At 36.1% G+C, this 13,735-nt stretch overlaps 1 protein-coding gene across 4 annotated transcripts in view; it reads right to left on the bottom strand.

Annotated features, from left to right (window-relative positions):
• TRIM24 (tripartite motif containing 24) overlaps positions 1 to 13,735 on the bottom strand; it is a 125,752-nt gene that overhangs the window by 30,902 nt on the left and 81,115 nt on the right. For 2 of the 4 annotated variants that reach the window (XM_055393199.2, XM_004046293.5), the window contains 2 exons: positions 3,811 to 3,928; positions 36 to 304 (listed from right to left, as the gene is read on the bottom strand). In XM_055393199.2, coding sequence (XP_055249174.1) covers positions 36 to 304; positions 3,811 to 3,928 — 387 coding nt within the window. The remainder of the gene's footprint in view (positions 1 to 35; positions 305 to 3,810; positions 3,929 to 13,735) is intronic. The other 2 variants (XM_055393200.2, XM_004046294.5) reach the window with 1 other exon arrangement.

Genomic DNA, 13,735 nt, shown 5'->3' with positions numbered 1-13,735 from the left:
TATCTAAGTGAGGACAGGCCTGCTTCCAAATTTACCTGATGAGAGATGGAAGGTTGCTGGATGGGCCCCTGCATTCTAGGGTTTGGTAAACCCACAGGTGCTGGCCTCCGTTGCACCTGTTGCCTCTGAGCCATTACCTGTTGCTGCATATGCTGGAGCCGTAATTGAGCTAGGCTGATCTGTGTTGGGAACTTGGATAACTGGTTTGATGATAAACCACTTGGTGGCTGTGAATTCTGTTCCACGACAGGATTCTGTTTAGGCATTTGTGGCTGGCTCTCTTTATCCTCAATTACTAAAGAACCTAATTAAAAAGAAAAGGTTAAGGGAAATAGTTTTTCAGATAGTTGGTGAAATATCACATTTTCTAAAGCTATTTTTGCAGAACTTCAAAATTGCCAAGAAATTCTCTGATCTCATGAGCCCTTTAACACTCTGAAAGAGAACCCCCAAACAGCTTTTGTTCATCTAACTTCTAGTCATCAAAATTTATAATATTAGAAATTAAAAATAATTTTTAAAACTTTCATTTAAGAATAAAACCATAACAACATGCTTTTATAAAACTATATTGTAAAATATTTAGTAAACATTTTTTGATATTTTAAAATATTGTTTGATGTTTTAAAAAATCTCTTTGAATGTCTGGCTTAATAGCTGAAATCTCATTATCTGTTTCTGCACTATCTATCATAATATATTGTTAAGTTAAAATATATGAAAAAAATTTCAGTCTCACTGTATGGCAGACAGCACCTGACAGCAATAACTTAAGTGTACCCTGTGAGTGACCCTGTATGGCCTAAGAAGAATGTGTGTTTGGAGTTCCGCGTTAAGGAACCCAGGAGTGGCCAACCCGGAGATTCATTCTTTATCAATGAAGAATATCTGAACCCCCAGCCCAGCCTGTGGAATCCAGGCCATACTGGGGATGGGTGCCTTTTGCTTTGTGTTAAATGAAGGTTGCCACATGGAGGTTGCTAGCGGGAGGGTGCTAAGTGCTATATAAACTACTTGCTGGTGGTTCTCCTGTCCAGCCCACTTCCACTGGACTGTCCTGTATGTAAGTTCCCTCAATAAGCCCTGTGTCTCGTTCACTGGCTCCAGGTCTCTTCTTGGGCCTCTCAAACATGGTCCTATCCCTACTGAAGTCAACAGAGGTCTGGCACAACACTCATCCAGACATGTAGCTGGAAAAGGGTGGCCTTTGTGGTCCCCTGAAAGAGTACCAGACTATACTTTGAGAACTGCTGTCATATATCAAAACAAGTGAACCTAACATTGGCTCTAAAAACAATCCCAAAAAGTATTTCTGAATCTTTACTATTAACAAGTTGTGATCTCTCAAGTTTCCTATACCTTTACAATGCATACTATGTTAACTTTTTGATACAGAATACATTGACTGGCTTGAAACTAGTTTTAAGAGTTTAACGGTGCCCTTGAAAGGCCTGAATCAAGCTTGATTTCAACAGTAGAAACTTAAATGTTTATGATTTACCAATCATATGCATTCTAAAAATATACAGTTATTCATTAAATGTTTACTGTGTGTAATTCACTATGACAAGTAGGTATATGTGTATGTTTAGAAGAAACAATAACATTCTCTTTTACACATAAGGGATCTAAGGTTTAGAGAGGTTGTAAAACTTATCTAAAGTCACTCAAGACAGTAACAAAATATTCATCTAGATCAATATTTTCCCCTAGCACTTTTATATGTTTCTCAGAAGCCATGGGTAACAAGTTTAGGAAACTTGTCTCCTTCTTTAGAGATTTACAATGCAAATCTCATTGTATATGAATTTACAGTGCTGTAAATGACAGCTCTAAGAAATCCTACAGTAAAATATATTAACTTCATTATGTCGGTTTCACAAACTATTAGACTAGGAGATCCTGTTTTTGTTTTGGCTAAACTAGATTTATCTGAAACTATATCCATTTATGTGTGTACAGTTTTAAATATAATTCTTAAATGTACTTATGTCTATATGTGGGTGTATTTACCTATTGTGATATAAGTACATAGCACATATGACCACTTGTTTGGATTTATATCTTGTGATGGGTTCAGAGTACAGATGAATGTGTGGTGGTAGAGTCAGGTGTGGCAATAAGTTACTTATACACATGTTTTGTATTCTAAAGATGCTTCTTTTTGGTAAAATGAGTGTGTAATAATTCCAGTTTCCTGCTATGTATCAATATACATATGTCTGTACCTAAACTAGTCTGCAGGGGTCTCCTTATCACCTTTGCTTCCGGGATTCTTTTTGTTCTTCCCTTATGGGTTAGATTGCCTATTTCCTCCTTTCCTGGTGAGTATGGGCTCTTTCTCCAGCCATTTTCTTTTCTTACCCAGAATCTAGTGCCGGGGATGAGAAACCATCTTTGATGACTCTGAAACAAATTCAACGAGCACCCCCCACCCACCACCAAAATCATCAAAGATAATATTGTTTGTTGATGAACAGACAATGTGTAGGGAATTCTTAAATTTGTTTGTATAGTTACCCTGTGAGAAATTAAGAAAGAAGGCAAAAAGGTGTTTCTACTCAGCAAACAGTACAATAAAGAAGCTAAAGTAGTAACTTTCTGCTGAACTGCTTGCAAGGATACTTTTCTTCCTAATGTTACCAAAATGACAGTCTCTTTTTGTGATAATTCAGTGAGTTCTAATACAGTTATGTGTTGCTAAAGGATAGGGATATGTTCTGATAAATGTGTCATTTAGGTAATTTTATCTTTAGACAAACATCAGTTTACTTATGTAAACCTACACTGTATAGCCTACTACACACCTAGGTTATATGGCATAGCTTATTGCTAGGTAGAGTCTAGGCTACAAACCGGTATAGCATGCAATTGTACTGAATTATCTGGACAATACTGTAGGCAACTGTAAACGATGGTAAGTATCTGTGTATCTAAACATACGAAAGATAAAGTAAAAAAAAACAGTATTTATAAGTCGTAGATGCAGTTAGCTGATTGAGATATCATTATGCAGTACTTGATTGCTTAAGATCTGGGTACTTGTCAGTATGTATGTTTTACTTCAATTAGTAAGATATCTATATAACTATTACCTGATCAGGCAAAAGAAGAAAACTAAAAGTCTTCCCTAAGCAAGATAAAGGATTGAACCATTAGGTACCTATTGAATAGTTGTAAAGATAAGCCAATAAAAATATAGTAGTTTAAAATAAAACTTTCAGGATATCAAAAATCCTTTATCAATGACAAGTCAAGTTAACCCATTCTGATAAATTTAGAGCTAAGAGAACAAACCAGATTTGGGGGGTTGAGGGAATAGGACAGGACAGGACACCTAAATCCCTAAGTCTAGACACCCTGTCAGTCAATGTTATAGAATGTTTTCTTATCATCTGTACATGTATGTGTGTTTATATTCATGTATATTTGTTACCATATACATACGTTAATGAAATACTATTAGAAACAACATGTCTTTTTAAAACAAAATGAAAACGTTTTCAAAGTGAGAGAACATATTTTCTTCGATCCTCCAGCATCAGCCTTCCAAGTAGCTGGGACTACAAGCATGTGCCACTACCCTTAGCTAACTTAGAAATCTTATGTGGAAATGGGCTCTCCCTATGTTGCTCAGGCTGGTCTTGAACTCCTGGGCTCAAGTGATCCTTGAGAGATCCCAAAGTGCTAGGATTATAGATGTGAGCCACCATGCCCAGCCTAAGTGAACATATTTTCAGTAACATGTCATAATCATTGAGTTTTACAGACAAATGCCACTGAGAAATGTATGTAATGGTAATGGCCTACCTAAGTTGATAATATTTTGAGCCCAGAAACTAGGATCACAGTGAAATTGGATGGTGTTGTTGGTCACTGGGGATGCATCACACCTTGCACGAAGGAGGTGCCGTAACCGGTATGTAATCTAGAAGAAAAAGGAGAGATAACTAAATATTAGGCAAATAATTTATTAAGTGCCCAGTAAATATACAAAAACAGTCTCTAGTATGTACATCAATACACAATAAACAATCATATATAGGTTTGTTGGACATACAACACAATTTTCTTTCCAAAACAAGTTAAAAAGTTTTGAGGCATAACTCAGTTAGCTGTACTATTGAACCTATTTTGAAGTGACAGGTTAAAGTCAGTTTTTTGAATTATTAATAAAACTTTGCAGAATCACTAACTCAAATATTTGTAAAATAAAAATTATTAAGTTTTCATTTATTAATTTATTAATAAATTATAAATTATAAATTAAATTATAAATTATAAATTAAAATTATAAAATAATAAATTATTAATTTATTCATTATTATTAATTTTTCATTTATAATTATTAATGCTTTCATTTATTTTACTTACTCTCTCAGAAAAGGATTCAGAAGACTAGGGGCTAATGAGTTACAGGGAATACAAATTTGTCTGTTTAGGAAATGGAACTGGGCCTGTGAGTGAGGTGGTTCTCCTTGTTCCTTGTTACAGTTCTGTTCCCGCCATCGCCCTGAATACAACCAGCTTTGAATCTCATATCATCACACCACACCATCCACTTTCCTCCACGCTGCAGTCATCAATGAACATCTACTCATTCTCCCTCAGTCCTTGAAGATTTTAGTTCTTGGTTCACTATTACCATCTCCAACACTAGTCCTGTGGCAATTTTTGATGATTTCAATATCCAACCAAATGATTCACTTCCTCTAGTGCCCAAATACCAATAATCCTACAAACCCACCAGGTCCTGTAAGACTTTGTGCACACACACACACACATCATCATCAACTCCTCTTTCTCTCACTCACTCAATTATGTATGCTCACTTCACTCTCCTCAACGTTTGCCCTAGATAAAACAACCTACCCTGGTTAAATCCCACATTCTGCCTGAATATAATTGAACTGATCTCACTTCAAACACATGACCACTTACTTCAGGTAGGCCATTAAGGCTGACTGGCTAACATATGACATTTCTCTAGTCCATTCACTTCCCTACTTTCTTAAATAACTATTTCCTACTTTCTTTTCTCTTTTTGAATCATCAGTATTTCCTCCCCCATTCTTAATCTTAGCTAATGTACTCGCTTAGCATTTCACTGAAAATTAGCAACAATCAAAGATCTTCCACAAACTTCCACCACTTTTCAGTCAATATCCCCTCCTGTTACAATGGATGATGAAATGTCCATGTTTCTAGTTAAAGCCAGCCTTCCACTTGTGCAGTAGAGCACACCCCGTCTTGCCTGCCCAGTAATTTTCATCCCTCTTCTGTTAACACCAATTTTCCCATTTTACTGGATCACACCCATCAACATATAAATATGCTTTAAGTTTTTCCAGCTAAAAACAAAACTCTTTACTCCTTTTCTCCCATCATCAACTACCCCATTTCTTTTGCAGCAAAACTCTTCAAAAGACTCCTCTAGGTTTACCGTCTCCTATTCTTCCCTGCCCATTCTTTCCTGAAACCATTATGTTCAGGCTTGTAGTAGCTTTTCACACAGGTGGTCAGTCTGCCTTCATGGAAATGCTTTTTTTCCATTTGGTTTCTAGCACGCTATAATCCCATGGTTTTCCCTTGTTTCACTAGCTGCTACTCTTTTGGAGCCACTGAGAATAGATTTAGGTTCCAATGCCAACCTGTTTTTGAACTCCCCAGTAAGGGCAGGGATTCCTCTGCTTCTTGGCAGTGCACAATCTCAGTCTCCATTGTTGGTGATTTCCTCTCTCCCACACCGCTATGTGCTGGAATGCCCAGGGCTCAGTTTTTTGACTTCTCCCTTCCTCTACATTCATATGTAGTCATGTACCACATAGCAATGTTTCAGTCAACAATGGACAACATGTACAACAGTGGTCGCATAAAATTAATGAAGCTGAATAATTCCCATTGCCTAATGATGCTGGAGCTGTTGTAACATCACAGCACCAGGCATTACTCAAGTGTTTATGGTGATGCTGGTGTAAACAAACCTACAGTGCTGCCAGTTGCATAATGATAATAAATGACTATGTTACTGGTTTATGTATTTACTATATTACACTTTTTCTCATTATTTTAGAGTGTACTCCTACTACTTACTAAAAAAAGTGACCGCCTCAGCCAAGTCCTTCAAGAGATAGTCTCAGAAAAAGCATTATTATAATAGGAAATGAGAACTGAAGACTTTCCAGTGAGACAAAATGTGGAGGTGTAAGACAGTGATATTGATGATATGAACTTTGGATAGGCCTAGGCTAATGTGTATGTTTTTGTCCTGGTTTTTAACAAAAGGTTTTAAAATAAACAAATAAATACATAAGCTTATGAATTAAAGATATAAGGAAGAATTTGTACAATGTGTTTGTGTTTTAAGCTAACTGGTTATTACAAAAATCAAAACATTTAAAAAATTAAAAAGTTTATAAAGTTAAAAAGTTACAGTAAGCTTTCCTTAAGCTAAAATTTATTATTGAAGAAAAATATTTTCAAATAAATTTAATGTAGTCTAAAAGTAAGGTGCTTATAAAGTCCCCAGTAGTGTACAGTAATGTCCTATGCCTTCACAGTCATTCATCATTCTACTCACTTGCTCACCCAGAGCAACTTCCAGTCCTGCAAGCTCCATTCATGGTAAATGCCTTATACCTATACAGGTGTACTGTTTGTTTTTTTTTTTGACTCTCACTCTGTCACCCAGGCTGGAGTGGAGTGGTGCGATCTCAGCTCGGCTCACTGCAACCTCCATGGTGTACCATTTTTAAATCCTTTGTATTGTATTTTGACTGTACTTTTTCTACATTTAAATATACAAACATTTACCATTATGTTACAACTGCCTACAGTATTCAGTACAGTGATATGCTGTACAGATCAGAGCAAAAGGGTAAACCATCTAGGTTTGTGTAAGTATATCCTATGATGTCACACAATGCCGAAATTACCATTTCTCAGAATGCATCCCCGTCATCAAGCAACACATGACTGTACTTTTTATTCTCAGGTGTACTCTTCCTATAACCCGCTCCATCTCAATTATTGGTAATACTGTTTTTCCCTACAACTTAAAGTCCTTGGCTCCTTTCTTTTTCTTACACCCTATATTCAACCTGTTGGCAAATCCCGTTGGCTATACTTTTAAAACATATGTATAGGCCAGGCACGGTGGCTCACACCTGTCATCACAACACTTTGGGAGGCCAAGGTGGGCAGATCACGAGGTCAGGAGTTCGAGACTAGCCTGGCCAACATCATGAAACCCCGTCTCTACTAAAAATACAAAAAAATTAGCCAGGTGTGGTGGCATGCACCTGTAATCACAGATACTTGGGAGGCTGGGGCAGGAGAATCACTGGAACCTGGGAGGCAATCCAGCCTGGGTGACAGAGGGAAGCTCCGTCTCTAAAAACATAAATAAATAAATAACTTATTTTGGGACTAGGTAGAATATGTAGCAAAGTGTTTACCAGGCAGCAGTCAAAACAATATACCTTTCCCTCAAATTTCCCCTTTTTTAATTCCCACCATAAATCATACTCATAATGCTAACCATAAGAAGTATTCTAAGAACTATGTTTTATCTAAAATTTAATAATTGTTTTATCTAAAATTTAATAATTTATTTTTAAAAAGCATTATTTTAATTGACCAATAAAAATTGAATATGTTTCTGTGTACAGCATGTTTTGAAATATACACTGTGAAATGGTTAAATTGAATTAATCTATGTATTACCTCATATACTTATTTTTTTGTGATGAGAACACTTAAAATCAATTCTCTTAGCAATTTTCAAGAATACAAACACAGTGTTATTAATTCTAGTTCTCATGTCGTATAATAGCTCTGGTGAACTTATTCCTCCTATCTAATTGAAATTTTGCAGCCTTTGATCAACATCCCTTCCAATACCCTGAATCCCTTCCAGCCCTTGGTAACCACCATTCTACTCTCTCTGAGTTTAACTTTTTTCCACGTGTAAGTGAGATCATGAAGTAAATATAATGTCCTCCAGGCTCATCTATGTTGTTGCAAATGACAGGATTTCCTTCTTTTATAAAGCTTAATAGTATTCTATTGGGTATATGTACCACATTTTCTTTATCCATTTATCTGTTGAACACTTAGACTGATTCCATTTTTTGGTTATTGTGAATAATGTTGCAATGAACCCAGGAGTACATACATCTATTCAAGATCTTGATTTCATTCCCTTTGAATATATACCCAAAAGTGAGATTGCTGGATCATGATACTTCTATATGTAATTTTTCAAGGAACTTCCATACTGTTTTCTATGGTTGTACTAATTTACATTCTCACCAACGGGATGCAAGCGTTCCCCTTTCTCCACATCCTCTCCAACACTTGTTACCTTTATCTTTTTGACAATAGCCATTTAATCATTTATTTTTAAATAATTTTGAAATCACAGAAACACTGCCAGAAAAGTAAAAGAACCCTACATTCCTTTCATCCAAATTCCCTAAGTGTTAAGTTATGACCACATTTGCTCCAGTACCCACCCAACTGCTCCTACACACGTTATTAGTCTTTTTCCAAAACTTTTGAGAGCAAGCTACAGGAATGAGGTCCTGTCTTCCCTAAATACTGCAGAGTATGGATATCCTAAAACAAAGATCTTCTAACATAACCAAATCCCAGATTCCAAATTCATAAACCAACTGTTACAACACAGCCATCCAGTTTAAACACTTCATCCAAATGCCAACAGTTTCAGCAGTCTTTTCCATGATGCCATCAAGGATATAAGTTGCTTAGCTGCCTCATTTTTCAGTTGCTCAGTCTTTCCCTTTCGTTCATGTCCCTGATGTGTTTTGAAGATTTTACACCTTACATTCCGTAGGATGACCTTTAACCTGGGTGATATTTCCTCCTGATCAGACTTAGTTACAGTATTCTTGGCAAGAATACCACACAAATGATGACGTGCCAGGAAACGTAGGATGTCAACTTGTCATACCACTGGTGATATTAATCTTGATCTATAATTCTGCTACTCAATTTCTTAACCTTAAAGTTGAAGAGGTATTCTGAGATTCTACTAATACTGTGTTCCCCATCAATCCTCTACCCAGCATATTTACAGCCACTAATTAGTCCTCCCAAATTACCTCTATGATAGTGGTCAAATGTGCTTCTGTATACCCATTGTTCTTTCTATAACTTTTAGTTTTGTTATCAACTTCTCCCCCAAATAATCTACTGTTTACTGATTTATGTTATGAACTCATGTATTCTTATTTAATTCAGTGTGTTATAATTTATTATTACAGTGACTTATTTTGATCCTCAAATTTGTTCTTGGTTTTCCCAGTGGGAGCCCTTTTACACTGAATCCTGTTCCCTTTGACATGTCCCCATTATTCTCTGAGCATTTTGGTAGTCTTCTGGTATAACAACATGTTCTGGGCACAACTTTTACTTTCCCCCCCTTTCTTTGGTATTTTGAAACCAAGATCTGGAAGGAAGTGACCTCACTGCTATTGGGATGCAGCACACCAACAACGAATACATACACACATACAGATGGACATATACATCTATAATTATTGCTAGATCTGAGTCCAAGAATAAAAATAAAACTCTAAGTTCATACTTGTACTCTTAATTCCAATCCAACACATCTTTGGGCCCTTCCTAGCCTAACTTCTTTCTAAATACCTTCTCGGAAACTTGGCTGTGATTACCTTCAATATATTTACTTACTTATTCAATCCATTTACTTATTTACTCAATGTAACCAAAATCCAAATGACACTGGCTAATTCTTCTTACCACTTCCGTATTCCTCCCTCACCACTTCACATCCGTGGCTGCCAGCTTCATGCCTGTTGTGGTTCCCCAACCCTCTCCAATGTGCAGTGACCTCAGTCACCATGCTGATGCCTCCATGCCAGGAAGAGAAGGCGAGACAGTAAGATTCTTGATAGTTTTTATGTGAATATATAGATACGTACACACACACACGCAGATTTTATGTATTATGTATATTGATAATTAGATATCTTGGGGATACGGTCCAAGTCTAAACATGAAATTCATTTATGTTTCATATACTCAATACACATAGCCTGAAAGCAATTTTATACAATATTTCTAATAATTTTGTGCATGAATCCAAGTTGTGTTCAATTCTTATGTGTGTAATTTCCCACTTGTGATGTCATGATGGTGCTCAAAAAGTTTTGAATTTTGGAGAATTTCAGATTTCAGTTGGGATGCTCAACTGGTATAAGAAACTCACACAACTCAATAGCAAAAACCCAAATAACGTGATTAAGAAATGGGCAAAGAGTCTGAATTTATATTTTTCCAAAGAAGACATAAAAATGTCCAAAAGGCGTATGAAAAGATGCTCCACATCACTGATCAATAGGAAAATTCAAATCAAAACCACAATGAGCTATCATCTCATACCTGTTAGGATCCAGCTAATATCAAAAAGACAAGGAAGACAAGTGTTGGCCAGGGTGTGGATAAAAGGGAACCCTTTGTACACTTTAGGTGGGAATGCAGATTGGTGCAACCACTACAGATAACGATATGGAGGTTCTTCAAATAATTAAAAATAGAACTACTGTAGGTCCAGCAATCCCTCTGCTGGGTATATTACAACAGGAAATGAAATAGGACCTTGTAGAGATATCTGCACTCCCATGTCATTGCAGTATTATTCACAATGGCCAAGATAGAAAACCAACCTGTATCCAATGATGCATGGATAAATAAATTGCAGTAGATATATACAATAGAATATCATCCAACCTTAAAAAAGGAAAGAAATCCTGCTATTTGTGATAACAAGGATGAACCTTGAGGACACTATGGTAAGTGAAATAAGCCAGATCCAGAAATGAAAATACTGTATAATCTCACTTATACATGGAATATTTTTAGAAAGTTGAAGACAAACTGGAATGGTGGTTACTAGGGGCTAGGTGGGTAGGAAATGTAGAGAAGTCAAAGGGTACAAATTTCCAGGTAGGTAGAATGAATAAGCATTGAGATTTAATGTACAGAGTAAGAACTACAGTTAATAACATTGTAATGCCGGCCAGATGTGGTGGCTCACACCTGTAGTTCAAGACAGCTGGGGTGACAGAACAAGACCTTGTCTCTACAAAAAAAAAAAAAATCTGGACTATGGTGGCATGCACCTGTAGTCCCAGCTACTTGGGGAACTGAGGCAAAAGGCTCGCTTGAGCCTCCAAGTTTGAGGCTGCAGGGAGCTATCATCATGTCACTGCACTCTAGCCTAGGCGATAGAGGGAGACCCTGTTTCAAACAACAACAACAAAAAAACAGAAAACCAAAAGAATAAACCAAAAAAACCTCCATAATAACACTGTTATGTATATCAAAAATGTTATGGATTTTAGGTGTTCTTACCATACACACAGATACAAGGTAACTAGGATAATGGATATTCATCTGTTTGACTGAAACAATAATTTCAATATGCATATATGTCAGAATATCATGTTGTACACTTTAAATATATAGTAAAATATAAATAAATTTTTTAAAATAGCAAGCCAAGCTTGAGGTTTCAGGGCTGCTAGGCATTTCGTTTCCATTTTTTAAGCACATAAAATCCATCACTTAAAGGATAACCTGAGTAAACATGGCTATGTTTATAAAGCAGAACTCTGGAGAACAGAGTTATACAATATAATGATTTTCACATTTTCTGAAGTTAGAAAATCTTCTAAATGTTTAAAAATAATCATGAACCTCAGCTCTGCATGCATTACAGGCAAATTATTATCTACAGCTGCTACTAGAAATGCATCAATGCTCACTTGGGTTCCACAGGATTTTAAAATTTAGTTAACCAAGAATATGGTAATACTGGTACTATATGATTCACTGCTCCTGTTTTCTTCTACGTATCATATAGATGACTATCTCTTTCATTCCTATTTCAACAGTTCATTGTGTAAATTAATTTATCCCATCTCCTATTTTTATTTTCTCCATAATACAATCAAACAAAATCAGAACAGAATGAAAAACACATTTTTAAATTGATAAGGAGATTGACAGAATGCTTATCTGATTGCGTGAATAATGTGTCTTACACATACACACTCATGATGGATTAAGTTGAAAAACACAATTCTCTATTCCCTCTATCCCTTTTCTATTTGACTTTCAAAAAAATGTAAGTAACAGACTACAGAAGGTATATAGTGTATAGATGTTTTCCATTAAAACTAATGAAAAAATAAGACTCAGGATGGAGACTATAGCACTGATAATTATGAAAGGAAAACAAATCCTAAGAATTAAATACAATTCATGATTAAGAAAAGTTATAGAACTCTGATGTCACTCAATATTTGAAGTTATTTTATAAAGTTTATCCAGAATCACATTTCCTTATTTTAAAATTGTAGAGAAAATTTCTGGACTTCCATTTTTTGGAATAGGTGACAGAAAACTTCATTTGGAGGTAGTAATACAAGCACACCTCATTTTACTGAGCTGTGCTTTACTGCGCTTCGTAAGTACTGTAAATTTTACAAATTTAAGGTTTGTGACAATACCACATTGAGAAAATCAGCACCATTCTTCCAATAGCACATGCTCACGTGTCTCTGTCACATTTTGGTAATTCTTAACAATAATCTGTTATAGTGATTGTAGTCTTTCATGTTAATATTGTGACTGTTTTGGGACACCACAAACCACACCCATGTAAGAGCAAACATAAATAGTATATTCTGTTTGTGCCACCAATTTAGCCATTCTTTCTTCCTCTCCTCAGGCCTCCGTAGTCTCAGACACAACAATTTAATAACCCTACAATAGTCTCTAAGTGTTCAAGTGAAAGGAAGAGTTGCATGACTCTCACTAATCAAAAGTTAGAAATGAGTAAGCTTACTGAGGAAGGCAGGTCCAAAGCTGAGACAGGTTGAAAGCTAGGCCTCTCACACCAGTTAGCCAAGCTGTGAATGTAAAGGAAAAGTTCTTGAAGGAAATCAAAAGTGTTACTCCAGTGAACACATGAATGAAGAGAATGCCAAGCAGACTTATTGCTGATAGGAAGAAAGTTTCATGGTCTTGATAGAAGATCAAACCAGCTATAACATACCCTTAACCCAAGATCTAATTCAGAGAAAGGTCCTAAAACTCTCTTTAATTCAATGAAGGCTGTGAGAGGTGAGGAAGCTGCAAAAGAAAGTTTTAAGGTGGCAGAGGTTGGTCCGTGAGATTTATGGAAAGAAACCATCCATTCTGCAGTATACACAATATAAAAGTACAAGGTGAAGCACCAAGTGCTAATGTAGAAGCTGCAGCAAGTTAATCAAAAGATACAGCTAGGATCATTGACGAAGGTGGCTATACTAAACAACACATTTCAACGTAGATGACACAGACTTCTATTGGAAGATGATGCCATCTAGAAATTTCATAGAGAGAAGACAATGCATGGCTTCAAATCCTCAAAGGACAGACTGACTCTCGTTAGGGACTAATGTAGCTGATGACTTGAAATTGAAGCCAATGCTCATTGACCATTCCAAATATCCTAGGGCCCTCAAGAATTATCCTAAATCTACGCTGCTTTTGTGTTCTATAAGTGAAAACAAAGCTGGGATTACAGCACATCTACTTACAATATATTTTAGTTATTATTTTAAGCCCACTTTTGAGACCCACTGCTCAGAAGATAAAGGATTTTAAAATATTACTGCTCATTGACAAATACAACTGG

The sequence above is a fragment of the Gorilla gorilla genome, chromosome 6 (assembly GCF_029281585.2).
Source record: "Gorilla gorilla gorilla isolate KB3781 chromosome 6, NHGRI_mGorGor1-v2.1_pri, whole genome shotgun sequence".
Taxonomy (NCBI): domain Eukaryota; kingdom Metazoa; phylum Chordata; class Mammalia; order Primates; family Hominidae; genus Gorilla; species Gorilla gorilla.
The sequence above is the reverse complement of the archived record's forward strand: the minus strand, read 5'-3'. Positions and strand labels throughout refer to the sequence as shown.